The sequence below is a fragment of the Buteo buteo genome, chromosome 6 (assembly GCF_964188355.1).
Source record: "Buteo buteo chromosome 6, bButBut1.hap1.1, whole genome shotgun sequence".
NCBI classification, from domain to species: Eukaryota; Metazoa; Chordata; class Aves; order Accipitriformes; family Accipitridae; genus Buteo; species Buteo buteo.
This window is the reverse complement of record NC_134176.1, coordinates 23377142-23396354: the sequence shown is the minus strand read 5'-3', so window position 1 is coordinate 23396354 and position 19213 is coordinate 23377142. Positions and strand designations below refer to the sequence as shown.

General features: G+C 46.7%; 1 protein-coding gene across 2 annotated transcripts in view; it reads right to left on the bottom strand.

Annotated features, from left to right (window-relative positions):
- Window positions 1–6276, bottom strand: part of GTF2A1 (general transcription factor IIA subunit 1) — a 28653-nt gene extending 22377 nt beyond the window's left edge. Inside the window, exon 1 of one of the 2 annotated variants that reach the window (XM_075030039.1) lies at window positions 6214–6276. Coding sequence is in view for 1 of the 2 variants with exons in the window: in XM_075030038.1 (XP_074886139.1) it covers window positions 5821–5850 (30 nt within the window). In the remaining variant the exon portion in view is untranslated. Of the gene's footprint in view, window positions 1–5820; window positions 6031–6213 lie in introns of those variants that run through there. The other variant, XM_075030038.1, reaches the window with a different exon arrangement.
- Window positions 6277–19213: the final 12937 nt, after the last annotated feature.

Genomic DNA, 19213 nt, shown 5'->3' with positions numbered 1-19213 from the left:
CCAGGAGTGCTGTGCCTCCAATACACACACAGAAAACCTGCACCAAGCACATGCAGTGCTGGAACTACACAAATTTAATGCACACACTTGAAATATTTATTTTACGCATACGCAGTTGCTTAATGCATCCCAGAAGTGTTGAATTTGTTACAGATATGCTAAAGATTATATGGCACACATGTTACGGAACTGTTATGCCTATGTTATGGAATAATGGAGGGGGAATTGCAGGACATGATTTATTAGTCCGGGGGGGGGGGGGGGGGGGGAGCAAAAAGAAAAACCCCAACAAAACCCAACAAACCACTCTGTGTTATTGACCACACATCGATATTTTGGCAAATGGCACACTATCAGTACCCTATTTTTTTCTTCATTTTACATTTCATCGGTTTGCCACTTTTCAGCTTTAAAACCTGCTGCTGCAAATCAAGTAGCTGAACTATTAGAATTCATCCTTTTGTTACTTCTCTCCAAAAAAATTTCTGGCCTCAAGCAACAGGGTAAGTTTGCCATCCTTGAAAACCACGTTTACAGTACCTGTGTCAAAAACTTAACTTCTCCAAAAGACACAAAACATACCAGACTACTTGCAGATTTTTTTCTTTCAAAACAATACTGCATGCTCACATATCCAGGCTTCAAGTACAGCATTAATTGTGCTTATAGAGACATTTAAAAAAGACTGTCAAAGCCAGACTACTCTTGAGCACTAGTATTTTAAATCTGCATAGTGAGGAACTTAAAAATACCAAGCATCATTAACAGGACTATTTTTCCACTTAGATTTAACTCACGGCAGATGCAAAAAGACATTCTACTTAATAACATTAAGTCCTATTATTTCTATAATTAAACAAATTGCATAAAGCTTATACGATTCAACTAGCACAGAAATGCTACTTAACCTATTCTGTTTATCATTCCTTACTGTATTAAAAGCATCTGTTTCTTAATGCCAAAAGCACATTCTGCAAATAAACATGCTTAACCTCTGGCATGCAAGTTACTGTACTTAAGTCAAGAGAGCTACCTGTATGTCTGAAATTACAATCAAAATTCCTGCAGCATGGAGATTGCTTTTTCGCCTTAAATCCTCCTCTCCTTAAATCATCTATAGGTCCACTTTTTTCTAATAAAACACATTTTACAGAAACAGGCCCTAATAATTTCCACTAACAGTTTCCTCCTCCTATCTCCACAGTCAGGCATTTTGGTAAGGTTTATTCACAAAGCTTCCTCAGTCTATAAAGCCCTAGGAAAAAACGTCAGCATTCACATCCAACAAACTGACCCTACAGCCCAACAGTCTGCTTGGGAATGTTTCCTTTTTCCCCTGTGTAGTGAGGGGAAAAAAAATTTCAAACAGCAGGATACTGGTTTCTAGTGTCCAGCATTAGTTTAGCAAGAGAGCAGAAAGGCAGGTTAAGAGCATAGATGTTCACTCTGGCGTTGACACAGCGTCCTTCTGCACAACTTCCAACAGCCCAACCAAGCAGCTAAGCCCCCCAACAGACAGCAGCACCACAGGGGTGCAGTGAGCCTAGTACCATGCAGGTTAACGAACACACAAGCAGTTCGTACGTGCATGTATCTCTCTGCATGAGCCACACGGTGCACTGGATCTAAGATGGGTCACAATTTTTGGACGCTGTTCTGATCACACAGTATCACAACGTATGATACACTCATGGCCATATGATTAGAAGGAAGGGAACAGAGAAGGAAGTATCCACATGCTTATGATGAAACAATGTCTGCCTGATTTTACCTATACATGTTTACATAATACTCAGAAAAATCCTGTCCAGTTGAAAACTTTCTCTTGTGTACATTCCTACTGAACATCCATCCAGCCCAGGTGGATGCAACGCCTTCCACAGTGGCAGCAGCAATGCCTTCAAGAACCATCCATAGTGGAATTTTGAAGAATAACACAGACCGCTCTTTTCCTACCTCAACAGAGGCAAATCCAGTGAAATGACAAAACAGCCTTAAGCCCTGGTCTTTAAAAGGAAGCACACTGTATTGTTTTAGATATACACTAAGTGTCAGCTTTAAGCATTATTTATATGATGCTCAAGCTGTTTATACAAACCACCTAGGACTCTGGAGTTGAATGACAAAATTATTTTCGTACACTGTTTACTCAAAAAATAAACATGAGAACACAATTACTGAACAAGTCTAAAGATGGGATAGCAGGTGAGTTAAGCTTTCCAATAAATTTCCACGTTCAGTCAGAGAAAGCAATGAGAACATAATGGAAACTTTAAAGATTGCTATTAAAATAATCATGCTTTCATCTGGTTTATATTAAAGTGCCTCCCTCATAAAGAGTACACTGCTGTAAACTCCAAGCTCTTAAGAGCAAAATACTCAAATCACTCTTCAATAAACACTATTCCAAACACTTACTATAGATTAAAGACAACAATTAAAATTCCTGATTTATTAGATACAACCACAAACACATAGAAAAGATTTGAAATCTAGTACTTCCCCCTCTGGGAACATAAGGAAACGATTGTATTTCACTTTCTCTGTGCATCTTGTAAAGAAAACTCTGAGTGTGGTGAGACTGCTACACACGCACAGACACTCCAAATCAGAGGAGTAACCAGCAAGCTATTTTAAGAAATGCCACATGCCTTTGGGGGCTTACAGTTCCTACATTCCTTCAGTTTCAAGGGTACAAAAACTGCATCTCTTTGTAATTATTACCACAACACTTGGGATTTCAGCAGTTTGGGTTTCCAATAACAGACACATTATGGAGAGATACACCACGGCACGCTTTGTGCATTTGACAGCAGTTTGTTCCTGGTTGCTTCTGCAGTTATCCCTGAAATGTCACTAATCTTTCTCCTCTCTGTGCAGTTACAGCTGGAAGCTAGCTGTATGACAGTGAGAAAAGCGCACCATAAAGGTAACTAGTTTTAGTCACGATTACATCAAAGGTGTGGACAAAAAGTAACATGTATAACCTACACTGTAAGCATTAAAAGTTGAGCTTTTTTTTACGTTGTCATGGACTTTTACAAATAAATTACCTTTGTCACCTACAAAATCTTATACTGCCTGTAACTGTTAATGTCTTATATTTGTCCTTTATTAGGAAGAACAGATTTCAAGCAATTCAGATTTGACCGGATGCTGACGTGATATTATTGACACATTAGGCTCAAAGTCTAGCTTCCTAAAGTTACCACCTGGTTGCCGTATTTCAAAATGTTCCTGTTCGTCTTTGGTAACCCTAGGGTAAGCGTCGCGATCCTTGCTATTGAATGAGACCTGACTTTGACAAAGTTGACCATGCACTATCGCAAGGTTTTACTGCTTAATTGAAAAATAGCCTAAAGCATACCTATTTGAAGCAGGCTCATTTTAAGCTTGGCTTTTGCTATTCCAAACGCAATGTTCAGTCACAGATACCTTCCAAGAGAACCCTACAGAAGTTATGCCAGTGCAGAAATACAGCCAAGAGTAAGCAAGTCTTAGTAAATTGTTCAAAGATATTCACAAGTACTCTGAAGATTATTCAATACATATATACGTCTATTTTGCTATTCAGTACTAACTTGGTCAAAAAAGAGAAGCAAACCCTCTAATTTACTGTACAGAAATAGATCCTTTCCTGCAATCAAAAAATAAAGCCAGAAGTTTATAAACAGGAGGACAACTAACAGATTGAGATCACACACATTCAATATGCATCCTACTGAGTAACTGCCCCACGTGCAATGGTTGACTACTTTTCTAAAATTTTCTGATACAAAACCTGACAAAGTAGCAAAGCAACGATGCTAGTTTGCAACTACATGACCCTAACCCACAGGCATGTCTGTAAAATTTCGTATTTGGAAAGGAAAACTAGGATGCTTTGCATTTTCTTTTGTGTACCGCTTTGCAGTATACCAAATACTATAATTAAACCAGGTATTAGTGAAAATTCTAAAACCTTTCCTCTGCCTGGACTGTAATAAAATATTTGTACACTTCAGTCACCCGAAACGCACAGAAATCATCAGGTAGTATCTGCAGCCCACGGCCCATAGACAAAGCTTTAATATTAGCATTACTTTTAGGGCAACAGCTGTAGCCAAACCTTGGCAAAGCGCCATAAAATAAGTACCACATCTCTCCCCGATGTACTGGCTGAGAACCGTTTACACGCTACTTTCCCCACCCAGCAGAAAAAAACTACTTCGAAGAGCTTACGGGAGCACAGGAACGCGTGCTAGCTGCATGCTAGGGACAAAAAAACAGAAAAGGAAGAAAAAGGTAAACGGCTTCAGACGCGGGAGAGGATGGAAACTGTCTTTGTGCAATGCGTAAAAGCAAGGGAAAGTCCATTTGCACCGGCCAGGAGAAACCCCCGGCCCCCTCGCCGGAGCCAGCGGCAAGCAGCACCGCTCCGCGGGCCGACGGCGACGGGCGGCGCGGGGGGACGGGAAACCCGGCGAGAGCCCGGCCGGGATCCGAGGGACAAGCCGCCCGTCTCCCAGCCTCCGCCGCGGACGCATGCACCTCCCAGCCCGCGCTCCGCGGCTCGCTCCCTATTTAAAGGCTGATGTGGTGTTTAAATGGAGAGGCGGTGACGTGGGGCTGGAAAGCACCTTCCCATCCTAGCAGAGTCTATATTAGAGAGCGGCAATAGCTCTATATAAACAGGGCAGCCACAGGGAGGAGGAACACAAGGAGCAGGGAGGCAGAAAGGCAGGGGGAAGCCATGATGGATCTGAGAGCCACAAACAAGGGGGCCGAGCCCGCCGCCGGGACGCCGGGTTTGTCTCCTCCAGCGCTTCGGGGCGGGGGTCGCGGCCGGGGGGCGCGCAAGGGGGAGAGGAGAGGAGAGGAGCGGAGCGGAGAGCAGAGCAGAGGAGAGGAGAGCGGCGGCCGGGGGGGCTCGGTGCCTGCGCAGGTTGGTGTGACTGCTTGTTGCAAACCTCTGTGAGTACAAGTGCAGCAGCGAGCCACCCGCCAAGGTGCAGAAAGCACGAGAAGGGAACGGGGAGGGGGGAGAGGGTTGGGGTTTTTTTGGTTGTTTTTTTTTTTTTTTTGCTCTCTCTTTTTCAAATAAATACTGCCTCGCTCGCCGGAGGGAAGTTGAGGGCTTTCGCCCGGCTTAGCCGACCCGGCCGGGCTGGGAGAAGTGCTTTTCAACCATCGTCTCCTTCTTCTAAAGCAACATAAAATGGCTCCAGCGGAGCCCGGACGGGCTTCGCCGCCACCGACACCACAAAACCGAAACCTGGCTCGGGCGCCGCTTCCCCGCGCCCCGGGACGGCGGCGGGGCGGGCGGCAGCGCCCGCGCTTCCCCCGCCGCTCGCCCCGGCTCTCGCCCCTTCCCCGGGCGGCTCCCGGCGGCGGCGCCCCCCGCCCGCCCTGCCCTTCCCTGCCCTCCCCGCCGGACCCCCAGCCGGCGGCGCGGCCCCGGCCTCCCCCGCGGGGCTCCGCCGCCCGCCGGGCCGCCCCGCCGCCCCCGGGCCGCCGCCCCGCGCCCCCGCCGCCCCGCGCTCCCGCCGCCCCCGGCTCCGCTCGCTCCCCGCCGCCGAGGCGGCCGGCGCCGGGCGCCACAAGTTGGCTCCCCGCCGCTGACGGGGGGGTGCGGGGAAAGGGGGGGTGGGGGGGCGAGGCTGCCCCGCGCCCCCCGCCGCCCCTTCCCGCCGGGGGGGGGAGGGGGCCGGGACCGCTCGAGGCGGGCGGCGGGAGGGAAGGGAGTGCGGGGGAGGGGGGGGGGCGGCCGGCCCCGCCGGGCCCCTCCGCCCGCGCTGCCCCCCCCAGGGCCCCCCTCGCCCCCCCCGACCCGGTCCTTACCACGGGGTTTGTGTTAGTCGAGCTCGCCATGTCCCGAGCCCCCCGGGACGCCCCCAAACGCGGGGGGTGGGGGGGGAGTCGCCCCTAAAACAATAAACCTGCCCGGCTGCGTCCCCCCAGAGCCCGCGCGTCCCGCCCCGGCTCACGGGCAGCCCCGCGGCCTGGCCCGGCCTCGCTCGCCGGCCCTGGGGCTGCAGCCGCCGCCGCCAGCCGCCCGCTCTGCCCGCTTCGCCCCTTTATATAGCGAGAGCCGAGCAGCTGCGCGAGCGGCCAGGGCGAGCGGGGGACGCGGGCGGGGGGAGGGGGGGGCAGGCACCGCGAGAGCTGCGCGCGAGACCGCGCCGGGCCGGGCGCCGTCACGTGAGGCGCCCGCCCCGCCGCCATGACGCCTACCGAGGCGGAAGTAGCTGCGCGGGGCCGCGCGCACCTGGCTCCCGCGCAGCCGGGCCTACCGAGGCGGAAGTCTCCGCGCACCCTCGGCCGGCGGCGCCGGAGCCCCGCCCCTCTTCGCGCCCCGCGTCACGGCGCCCGCGAGGCGGGCAGCGCCGGGGCGGTGCCGCCCCCCCCCTCCCCCCCCCCGCCGGCGCCAGGCTGTCCCCGGGCCCGGGCGGGAGGGGACGGGCCCCGGCTGGGCGAGGGCGGAACGCGGGACCCGGACCGGCAGCGGGAGCGGGACCGAGCCGGCCCGCGCTGCCGGTCACGGCCGGCGCCAGGCTGGGGAGACAGGAGCGCACCCCGGCTCAGTCGCCGGCAGCCGCTCGCTCCGCGGCGGTGGAAAGCTGCAGCCGCCCACTTCGGGGCAGAAGTGGCTCTTCGTGGCCCGCGAGAAGGGAGCCTGGAGCCCGGCCCGGCGAGCGCTGGCGCCTTCCCCCGCGGGGCGTTAAACAAAGGCCCCGCGGGCCGGCCGAGGGGCCGCCGCTGTAGGCCGCAGGCCCCAGAGCGCTCCCGGGCTCTGTGCCACCCCCTAGGCTGGCAGCGGAGCCCAGAGCCGACCAGGAAGAGGGAGGCAGCAAAACCCAAGACATTACCCGTGCCCTCCATATGGCCCGCCGGCAGGCGCTCACCCGTTTGCAGCATGGCGGCCTTCAGCAGTTCCTCGCCGAGTCGGTGGCAATAGGATCTCCCAGCTGCGCAAGAAGTTGTCAGAGCCCGGCTGGCTGGCTTAAGTTCCATTTTTCCCCTCCTTACTGCCTTCTCTTCCATTCTCTCTTTTTGTCCCCCTTCTCTCTGGCAACCTGCGAGAGGCACATAATACGGGAAAATCTACACCGTGAGTACTGTTCCACCAAAGTTAACTTAACCGCTGCCACCTTTGCTCAGTCCTTAGCGCAACTTGGGAACTCCGCTCGTCCCTTGGATCGCCACCAGTAAGCCACCTGTGTAAGTCCCACTCAAGCATAAGGGAAAAACAACATTGAATTCTGACTCCACGTACACAAGGTGTACCAGGTTACATCTCTTCAAGAAATGCTGCGGTGCAGACTACGTTTGCTGCCTTACCTTCAGCCTGAAGTCCTCTCTATTAACTAGCCCAAGTAACAAGTTCAGGAACTCCTGCCTGGTATCTTTTGACGGGAAGGGGTTTGTTAGTGGAAACAGGAGACCTTCCCTTCCCTTCCCTTCCCCTCCCCTCCCATTCCTCTAAATCCTCCATTTATGCAGTAACAAACACCTCCTTCCCTTCTGGAGTGCAGACTTTGTATGGGGGCGTGAGTGGCTTACAGTGGGCCAGCCGATGAAGCCGCTGTTCACCATGCATACTGCTAGACCCCTGGCCAAAAACCAGCATAGCTCACAAAATTTTACTGTTCTTAGCTGTCAAATTCGACCTTTGCTGGAGCTTTCCACCTGCATAGCACAGCCAACAGGACAGAAGAGGGTCTGCCCCCTCAGAAGCCATAATTCATGGTCTGATGAATGAACTACGGGGACTGATTGAGCTGCTAGTGTTACCTGACTTCCAATGCCTTAGTAATCTCTCGCAGAGAGTTTGTACTTCACTGCGAAGTGAAACTGCTGAAGCGACAGGCATGCCACCAGGAAGAAATCAGATTGCCATTCATACCCTTCCTCTCTTCGACATGAGGCACTGGAGAGCTACAGGTTCCTTCCCTGGAACCCCCTCCGTGTTTTTCAGGGTGGCTTACTGATGAATAATTTAAAAAATTTAACATTTGGGCATGATAGCAGTAATGGCTCAGTCTGGTATCATGCACCTTTCTCTAGTTCAGCAGACTGTCTTCACAGAAGGCAAGACCTGTGCGCATGGCCCTGTCACAGTTTCTCAGGCACCAATATCATGTTGTGAGGCAGCACTGCGAAGCCCCTGAGTGCCTCTAAGGAAGAATATTGTTGTGAACAAAATCAAGCCCTCATGAGAAGTGCCCCATTGAGTCAGACTAATGGTCCATCTAATTCACAGCAATTCAGCTGCTGCTTAGGGAGAGCAAGCAAGTTAGCTGCTTGCTGAAGTCTGTTCACCTTGTTTTTCCCCAGCATCACAGCTGCCTGCTCTATCAATGTTAGGGGATTCTACTTCATTTAACGTTTTGTTAGACTGGAATAACATCCATGTTTATACGTAGTGCAGTAGCAACACGGATCATCTGGATAGCATCAGTAGGCATAAGCTACATAACAGCATTACTTTTACAGTTAACTGTATTTATCTGCCAGCATTCTCCTTTGTTTGCCAGTCGGGCATGAATCGTATTAAACTTGTGTGTTACCCTGTCTGTCTTCTTTCTCCCTGAGGTTTCTACCACTGACAACTCAGGGTAGCTTCACCAGGTTTAGCAATAATGGCAGCTTTACTGTTGGCTGGACACTTCTGTTTTAGCCATTGTACTGTCTAGACTTGAACTCCACAGTGATGACAGACATTATACCCAGAGCAAAGATGATGACATTTGGGCAAACTTTCTCCTTCATGGCAAAAATTGTGCCAAATATGGGATAGTGTAGGGAAAAGCACATTTGCGTGCAAGATCAAAAGCTGATCCTTGGTATGTTACAGGAGGAAATAAAGTTCCCACTCAACCTTAGGCACAATCATCTTTCTTCTACCAAATCTTTGAAACAAAGACAAACAAATCGTCTTTTATAACCAACACTTTGCACTCAGAGGCACACGGTCTGCATCAAGTGCCCTCTGTCCTGTTAGTACCAGAAGCATCCCTTGCTTCTCCTCAGCAGAGCAAGTGACTTACTACTGCAACAGTAGCTTGCTAAGTTAATGTAATGGGTCTAGGGTATGGAGATGTTTTTAGTTCATCTCCCTTGTGGTCCGTCAGAGAACTACATCTTTTAAAAGAGATTTTTGAACTTCTGAGTAGGAAGCTGGGAGTGGGGGGAAGGAAGAAATAAATTTTCTTCAGTGTGATTTTTGGGTTGATAGCACTTCCATTCTAAAGTTCTTAGCAAGTACTAATGCGTTGTTCTTCACAGCATATCTTTCAAGAAGATATTCTGCAAAGGGGTAACTGATGTATAAGTATTTGCTAATGGGGGGAGGGGTGGGACACACTTGAATCTAGAAACTCAAAGGTGCTAAGTACCTGTTATTGCCACAGAAAGCCACTAGCTAGCAATTAGCTGAAAACAAGAACCACAAAATCTTGATGCCAAGTTAAAACACATTAAATTTGTGATCTTCAGGTTTTATTTGTTTGTGGTTTGTTGTTTTGTTTTTTTAAATGGAGGGGTTTTTGTTCATCTGAAAATGGTAAAAAAAAATAGTCTGAAACTACTCTTCTGCCTCCCAAAAGCAGACCATGAGTACGCCTGATCTCCTACACCTGGAGAAATTGGTACCCAATCAGTATCAGCGTGCCCTCATTTTTCTTTGAAAACGTTTCTGATCATACAGCAAAGCATTAAGTACCTAGTTATAAGGTGTTGCTGACACAGTGGTTTATGATTTCTTAGTTCTTGAAACAACAGAAGAGCTTGTTAAGTGTAATCATGTCGACTGGTTCCCCCCTTTCCCCACCCCCCCGGGGGGACAGTTAAGCAAGGAAAACAAGAATTGGTCTTAACTATATTACAGGAGTGCAAACCTTAATGTAGGTAACAGAACGAGGCTTACCATCAGCACTCCTTCCAGATAGGTCATTGTAAGTCTTGTCCACTTTACCAACCTGCTATTGTAGTTGTGCTGGTAAGTCTCCCACTACGAGCATGAAGACAACATACAATATTCAGCCAGCATATTACACTCTTTCCTTAAAAACAAGCTAAGCCATTGAACACTTCTCAGAAGGCTTTGGTGACATAGTAGTATTATTATTAGGCAAGGAAGTAAACCTTCTGCCCCAATCTCTGAAATGATATTTTTCCGGAAGAATGAAGAGATACACATTTAATTTTAAATTGCAACAGCATGTGTTAAAAGGATAAAACAGGATCATACACAGAACCAAGTCAGTCTAGAAAATGTTAATGGGGAAAAAAGCTGCTTGAAGTTATGCTCACACATTCTGAGTTTAGAGCTTATGTTCAGCTCTATGTTTAACTTGCTCTCACTGCTTCCACTCACTGTACCAAAGAGAGAATATAACCTTAAATAAAATTAGAGAATTTGGGGGGTTTGTGTTTGGTTTTGGTGGTGCTTTTTTTGTTTTGTTTTTGGGGTTTTTTTTCCAAGTGTCCCTACTGAGCTCAAAATAAATAGTAAGTGGCCCAAGCTGCAATCCAAAACTTCAGGCACAGGCAGAAGTTGACAACAGACATATCATACCGAAGCTTTTCTGCATCCAACCAGCCCTCGATCTGGAAGATTTGCTGACACATAATGGAAGTTATGTGATATTAGTTTCAGACAGTGTTCAGGTATTGTATAAACATTCTTTAATGAAAAGGTATTAAAATCTAGATATATATATAAAGTGACATTTTCCTTCTAAGAGCCTGCTCACCATGATCTAGAAGCTGGAAACAAAAGCCAGTAAACATACCCCTCTTGCCTTCAGCACTTGATTTCCCCCCCCCAAATTTTTAAGCAAGGCAGAAATTGAATTAAATAGCTCCCATCACCCTTTTTCCAAGGCATCTCTGTTTTTCTAGATGGATTTACTCTCGCATCTAGAATTTGAAACACAGCAATACACTTTACCAAAGCACACTAACATCAGTTTTAAGGGTCTGACATATGCGCAGTTCAACTGCCCTCCTCACAGCCCACAGAAAATCAAACCATGTCATCCCAGAGCAATGTGGTTTGTCTTTAGTGACCTTTCAGAGGGCAAACATTAATGTTTCAGCAAATTCTCAGCTTGAAATCCTAGAACAGGTGACACCTTCAGAGAAGCTTGCTACACATTAAACTTCTTTTTCATGATGAGACTTCTTAAGAGTCTCAGGCTTGCTCTACTCTTACCAAGTGCTTACTTGAGCAAAGTAGGAAGCACAAAGAATTTTTCTGTAATGTAGACTAAGACTGTTTACTGTTAGAATACATATAGTTGTTTGAAAACAACTTGTATATAAACCTTTCTCATTAGGGCATGTCTAAACAGGACAATAAAACTATGTGCTTAGTTAAACGTCAAAGCCACATACCTACCAACATTAGAAAGCCATCTTCCCTCCTCCAAACAAAATACATAAATTGAATCTTCACAGAAGACTATGTTAGCAGGTGACCAGCTACTACAGTTGTTCTGTTATTGTAATTTCTTCTGTCCCCATATATCTCCAACAGACCTCTCAGGCCTTCAAAGTCTGAGGAAAATACCGCAAAACCCACAGGTCTGTACACCCATCAGAAGACTTAACTTCTAAAGCTGCCACTAACTGCTAGAGCCTCTCCTCTCAACACTCACTACGATTTCTCCTCTAGCAGACTCACGCTTCTCTCTCTGTTTTATACACAAACTCAATGTCAGTTTTTGCATAACTACTCCTTTTCTAGGACCACTTGTGCCTCCTCTGCTTAGGGAATTGACTTTCCTTAACCTCCCTCAGCCCATCCCTCAAAAAAAATCACTTCACACAGCTGCACCATGGTCTTTATAACAGCTGTTTCTAGTAAATAATCAGTTACAGCTGGAGAAAGCAACAAGCTCTTTTCTAGGCTGTTTCCATATGCTGCATTTATTTACACCTTAGCAGAGGTTTCTGCTGTCATAGATTTGTGGATCAGAGATTGTTTCTTTCATGTCTCTGACAAAACTACGTTGAGTTCATAAAGGCAAAACTTAATTGAGACACTGACCGCGTCGTTCCCATAACCCCCAAGCATCCAGTGATAATGAGGATTTCAGGCATCCGTACTTCCTTCCCAAGCCACTGTGTGCTCGTTCCATCCTGTGCCACCACGCTCAGCTTTTGCAGTTGTGCCAGTTTCTTGCTGTGCCATTTTAATTTTTTTTTTACCGTGCTGGCTAATTTTTAACCTGGATCAGTTTCCTGATCTGGTTCATAGGGCAGCCCCACAAAAGACGTGTTAGTGCGACTGAAAGAGCTGACAGGAGTAGAAATAAGTGACCAGAGGAGGAAATGCTTCAAAACAACATTGTTGCCAAATGCTTTGTCATGTAGAAAAGTCTCCAGGCTTCCTTTTATTGAGGAAGAATTGGCCATTACTAAAACGCACACCCTGCTTGCTGTAAGCAAGCTGTAATGCTTGTAGTAGGAAGATTACCGGTCTTAGGGCAGAGACCACCCCTTTATTTTTCGCATGTGTATACATGTTTGCCCTAATGCTTAGGTCTCTGCAGATGGAATGAATCAGAATTTGAATACAGGGTACTGGTTCTTAAATAGCTAAAAAAAGCCCCTAAAATTCTGAAGGCTAGAGCTTCACTGCAAGGATGTGAGCAGAAGGTACTTCAGGAGTACCTTTAAGTTACACATTCTGTCAGTACTACCTTGCTTAAGTGCTTTTTAAGTAGTAACATTAATCACTCGGACTGCGAGTGTTATGAATCACAGCTACTCAACTGTGATGAGGTTCTGACAACAGCCAAAATATTGTTGGCTCTGATCCATGAAGCCGAGCAACAAAGAAGTCAGGTAACAAAAAATCTGCACTTAAAATACCAATTAGATTCCCTCTACGTGCAAAGTCCTACATTACGGATCTAAAGCAAAGCTTTACCTAGCGTGCTGATAAATGTTTTTCCTGATTATTGCCATATATTCTAGCCAGTGGCTACGATGTGCAAAGGTCCGCAGCAAAATTGAATTCACTTCAGCAAAGTTATTCCTGATTTATACAGGCATTGGAGAGTGAAATATTCACAGAGAGAAATTTGCTCAGAGTGATCTACAGTGTGGCTTTGCAAGCCTTACATACCTCAGGCTCCACGTGGTGAGTTAGGATAAAGTAATCAGCCTAGAGTGTGCCAGAATACAAATAGGCAGCATGTAACTATGGCATGGTGTTGGTCTGTGTGCGTGATAACCCTGTAATTCCTTTGGGAGCGTGTGCGTGTTTGTGTAGCCTTGGCTTCCCTCACTCACACAGCTGGCAGGATGGGAGACTGCACACAGGCAGCCACAGCCAAGCAGGGATGTGCTGTGGTGTATTTTACCCAGTAGTTTGTCCCGCGGCCACACATTCACGTGGCCATAAACTAAAACTGCTTTTGTGCAAGGCAGGTTTGCTCCACTTCGGATGCTCACTGCCTCCCACTTAGTATGTCCGTTCCTCTGTGTCCAAGTGAGCGGCCTTGCAAACTGTGCAAGCTTCCAACTTGCTGAGGATCATGTAGAGCTGTTTTAAGGGCAAAGAGGCTACAGCTTTCATGGAAAAACCATGGGTGTGCCCTACACTTTACAGCCTATTCAGAGGTGATCGTATGTCCCCTCTGGGACCCAGCATGAGAGGCATCAGGCAGACAAGACAAATCTTTGCTTTTTTCTTTTTTTTTCCTAGATGAGTCGTAGGTTTGTTTTTCACAGGACTGGGTAGAATTTGCAGGAAACAATTCCAGTTCAGTTTTGGCTGTGTTCAGCTTTCCCAGTGAGGAACAGTGAACATGAACTCAGTTGTGGCCAACCTATGGTTTATGAGCAGTTAATGTGCAGTTCCCATGCTGAGGCTAATTATCTAACTGGCAAAGCTGTACTAGTGTGAGGACTGCTGGGCTTTGAGAGAAAGGAAAACAGCAGGAATGAGCCAGCCCAACTCATCGTGTAATGGAGCTATAGGACCCTAGGCATTTATTGCCATTTCTAACCTGTGACCCATTTCCAGAGCTCTTCTCCGCTTGAGTCTTCATGCTAAATGATGTGTAACCTGTGAGTCTTGGTCATACCAAGATTATGACAGCTGCAAACATGTAAAAAAATGTGAAGCTGTGCTTACAGACCAGAGCTCACATTTTCCCCCAGCTGCTTGTTCCTACTCCCTGCCTTGCTGCTTCAGATGAAAGATTGTTTTTCCATCTTAAGCATCATCTCCCACTACAAATCTTCCTAGCTTTGCAACATGACCTACTGCCATCAGCCATCTCATTTCTCCCACAGACTGACTCTAGGCAGATTAGTAGTCAGCACATCTGTGTCTCTGTTGAAAGAAAGTGTTTCTAGTGAGGCATCCCATCGCACCTGCTATACCTGCAATTTTCCTTGCACCCCGTTTTATGGTATGGGCAGAGCACGTGATGAGCAGAAAACAGCACTTCCAGTTTATAGAGTTTTCAGACGGCCGCATTTGTGCTGGAAGGACTGATCCATGCTGTGACCCATCTGGCCAGATGCAGATGCAGTATTAACAGTTATAGGGTGAGGGCCTAACACCGCCTTTATTGGATGTGGTCTGTAGGCACCAGGGATGCTTTTTCCCCAGAAGCTCTAGCTGTTGCTGCAGCCAGCCCCTGGCAGAGCCTGCATGGGGCTGGGCTCAGCTCCCGTGAATGTTTTCACTGGCCAGCTGCCAAGGAGGTGCTGATGGGTATCATCTAACGTGAAGCAGATGAGAGTACCTTCAAAGCCAAAGTGATAATATCTCTATCCATATCACTTGGACAGTTACATAAATGTATGAGTGGTCAAAGCAAGTCCCTTGCCTCGCTGCCAAAGCCGGCTGAAATTGGAGATGAAGATGGAGGATGCGACCAAGTAACCGTGGTGCAGAAGTACAGAGTCACTTTCTTTTAGACCTAACAAAGCAAGGAGACCAGCAGTAGGGTTTAAGCTGTGCAGCTTATTCTCTTTCCATTGCTGTAGACCTCCGCTATAAATTTCCAGGTCCCTCCTGCCCAGTTTCCAGCTATGGCTTTCAAGACACAATTCACATGTCTTTCTGAATGTCACAGCAGGCAATGTGCTCTGTTGATATCAGTGTAAATTGCTAAGGAATGAAGAATACAAGGGCACAGAGCAGAGACATTCAAGGTAAATCACGCTACAAATGCTGTAAGTCTGCTAAGGACCTTGAAGGGAGAAGATGTTCTTCTGGGTTAGGGAAACAATGGAGGGACATTAGATCCGCATTCAGCTGGGGCTCTATCATTCCAAGGCAGCTATTTAATGCTATCTTAGCTTTCTTATCATCTGAGAGGTACAGTCTTTTATTTCAGTTAGCTCTTCAGATAGCTTAATTTCTTAACGTTTGAAAAGGACTATGTGATTTTTAAATGGAAGGCAGTAGGAAAGGACAAAGTGATATCCTAAAATGTATAGGCCATGAGTTTTTGCAGGTTCGTGGCATCAAAGCAGTTGACTCCAAAGTCAATTGCCTAGACTTTCCAGCACTATTTGAAAATATCACATCACCTGGAATCTACCTTAATAACTCCTAGGTGGAGCTTGTACATTTGGCTGACTTGAATCTGAACATTCAGAATCACTTACAAAATGTAACCAGCATGAATTACCACAGCTTTTATCAAACATGTTCAGTTGTTTCCACATGAACGTGAAAAAGAATCTCTCCCTCAGGTAGAGAATTTTTGTATGGGGGATTCCCAACATAATGTTTTTTTTCTAGCAAACTCAAGGAGGAGGCTTGTATCAGGAAGGTAGCAATCATGAACTCCTGACTGTGGGTGCACTGTAAATGTTTCTTTTCCAAGTTGAAAGTAGAAGATGTAGCCACAAGAGGGAGGCAGAACTCCTACGCCAGTATAGTAACCCCAGCAGAAAACAAAATAAATCAGAGAAGAATGTTTTCAAAATTTCTGTCTTTGTGCTAAAGTTGCCCAGCAGCACTCTCGTTGAGAGCAATGACTGTTGGCTGTAACTTCTATAAAAGTAGGTTCATAATGCATAGTAAATGTTAAATGATTAACAGAAGCTGAAAATTAGTAACTAGTACATCTTTTTCTTAAACCTAAAAATCAGGTAAGAAATGACTTCAGGACAGATTGAAACTGATTTTCATGTGCTTTTTGTGGGTGCTGGTTAGGAAAACTGTCCCCATGCTGTAGGGGATTTATGTCAAAGGCATATAGCTGTATTCTTGCCAGGCTTTAATACAGAAAGATCATTTTGTTACAGGAAGGAGACTTTTTATAACAAATTACTTCTTAGAAAATACAGCACAAGGATGTATTTAAACACTTCAGTTTCCATAGCACCTCAGCAAACAGATGAGGCACCAGCCTCAAATAATGCTATTGCTTACCCTGTGCCCCTGAGTGGGCAGCAGGCCTTCTATGATCAGTGAGCTCAGCAGAGAAAGATACGTGTCTGGAGGGAGAGGGCAGGTCTGGCATCTAGTTCCTGCTCTAGGGACTATTTCCATAGTTTACTCAACAGCATTTCAGAAACTGCAGTCAAGGGTTGACAAATCTGGTCAGTACTCTAAACCCTTGAAGGCTTCAGTCCCTCTGTTCGTTCTTGAACTGTCTCCACCTCTGCCCTGGCCCTCTAGGTAGCCTCAGGCAAGGAGGAGAAAGGGAGCCAAAACCCATTTGCTCAGCCGCAGCGCAGTGCTCTGACCGCTGAGCACGTTTACAGCACACAACGCTCATTCGGAGCATGGCAGCAGATCGGAGTCCTCGAGGGAGGGAAGGTAGGGGAACACTTGGCTTGAGAACCGCTTAGGACTGTGGTAGTTTGAGGCACGTACAGGAATAGACATCTTTCATGCAAATATATGAGAGCTCCTGGGAATTTTGGTACTTTCAGAATGAGGCAGCAGCTGCATGGGGGTTTACCAGATGGGAATAGTGGGCTTGGCTGCACAGACTCGGACTTAGCCCCACAGCGTACCTCGGGGCGGTGGGGGGTGTCTGTCTCCTAAAGAGTGGACAGAAAATAAAAAAGTCAGACTACTGTTCTTTCCATTATACAATCCTTAGTTGTATAGGCCTATGCATGCTTTTGTTTTTTAATAGACAGTAGTTAAAAGTTATCCTCTTACAGCATTTTCTGTTGGAGGTATTTAAAGTGTTTTATGGACATAAATCTAAACTGATTCTGTGCATGACTGTGCAGAGAGGCAAGGACTACTTGGGCGAAAAGAGCAGTCAACACCACTGAAAAATTAATTTGTTGGCCTTTTCTCAGCTAAACATGGAATCAGTTGAGTTAGTCAACTCTTAGTTTTCAGTGTGTCAACAATGGGCCAAATTCTGCATGGGCTTCACAGTCCTGAAAACCAGTGAGACTTGTGTTTCATTGAGTCTGCCTGATGCAGCAGGTGAGTAGTCCAGGCAAACACCTGGAAGCTCGTGGTGACCACTAGAGAGCAACAGTCCCTTAGCTCCTGCGAACGAGGGAGCATGGACACACAGCTAAATGCCTTATCGTTCCAACCTGTAGTTCACTTCTCCAGGTAGGACCCATACCACAAACCACAACTCACCCAGCAGAAATGTCACACTTTCATCATCCTCTCTGTTTTAGGTCTTCGGGCCCTGTTCAATTTGAGAGCTGATTTTGACAATGGGGTTCAGTTCCAAATCCAATACTCTTTGTTCACAAACCTTCCAATCTTTCATAATATTCATAATTAATTTTTTTTATTATTTTGTCCTTTGCTCCCAGGGTCAGTGTCTGTAGACTGGCACTCCCCAAGTCACATTTTCTGTGTAGTTCCTGACTTGTCACAGGACTTCATGAGGTATTAGCACACATTTTTCTCCGTTGAGACTGTAACTTCAGGGTACCCTATTTTGCCACCCGCACTCCCCTGGTTGTTCCTCTCGCACCAACTGTCGCTTCCTGGCTGCCAGGGACATTTCTTCCTCCTGGGTAAAGGGTACCTATAACAGCTTGGGGAAAAAAAAAACCAACAAAAGCCTGCTTACTGACACAGTGCAATTTAAGCAAGATTTTGGTCAAAGGGAGGCGGGCACAGAGGATGCCGTAGTGGTTGAACTGTATTAGTTTGCAGTTTTGCTTTTGTTTCTCTTAGGCAGAAGCCAGAACTCCGCTACAGTTCTGCCTGTATCTGCGCGCTGATATGGGGTTTTCCCATTTCATTCCCTTTTAATCTGAGTACTCTCTGTATTAATAAAATTGCTGAACTGACCATGCTCCTAACACATTTCTTTGCTTCCACACAGAGGAGTAGAGCTCTCCTTTTTTATTCTCCATAAAGGAAACCTTCACAAAAGAGGCTCTCACCTTAGGAAATTACTTTCAGCTGTATTCATACTTTTCCTTCAGAAGCTCTTTAGGCCAAGCTGATTGCTCCCAGTTTATCTACAGTCACTGGGGCAGTAGCACCTGGGAGACTGCAGAAGGCCCCGGAGCAGGGAAGGACCAGTCTGCCCACACCCCCCGAACCCCAGCATGTGTCTGCCACTTGTTGTAGCACCCCAGCAGTCACCCGTCTCCATCAGGCTTTGCTGTCCCATTATTCAGGGCTGAGAAGGACACCTTTCACAGCTGGTGTTTAAAACACTATTCCAACTACTTCTTAATATATGGCAGTTGCTGTTAGGCTTCCAATACTGTGACCAAAGGGAGAGGAGTTTTTTTCTGGGACTGGTGTGCTCCATGTTTCAGACACATCTGCTGTGATTACAGACCTGCGCCTAAAAAGAATGGGCTGCTTCTCTCTTTTGCTTTACCTCAGCCGACCTTCAGCAGCTTTTGTCCTATTTACAACGCATCTGGATTAGATGGTAAGGGCAATCATGGCAACTAAAAGCACGCAAAGAAAACTGGTGTTTTTTTTCTCTCTCAGTTGTGCTGTCTCAGTCTAGTGATGTCTTTTGTTTGGGTACATATTGCGCTGGCACTCTGACTTCTCCATCTCTTCCAGGGTGTTATTTTGGCTTGTCTCAAAGGACTGCACTATTGCCAAGGAACTTTGAGCTCCCTGGTTTCAAACTTTCAGCTTTTTCTATAACTCTCTCTTTTAAAAACCATTTTGCATCAGGCTATCATAGTTAATGTAATCCTACCCTCCAAATTTGATAGTATCATTTCCAAATGTCACTGAATATCTGAATTACAGTAAATAAACTGCTATTACTAACAGCCTCTGAAT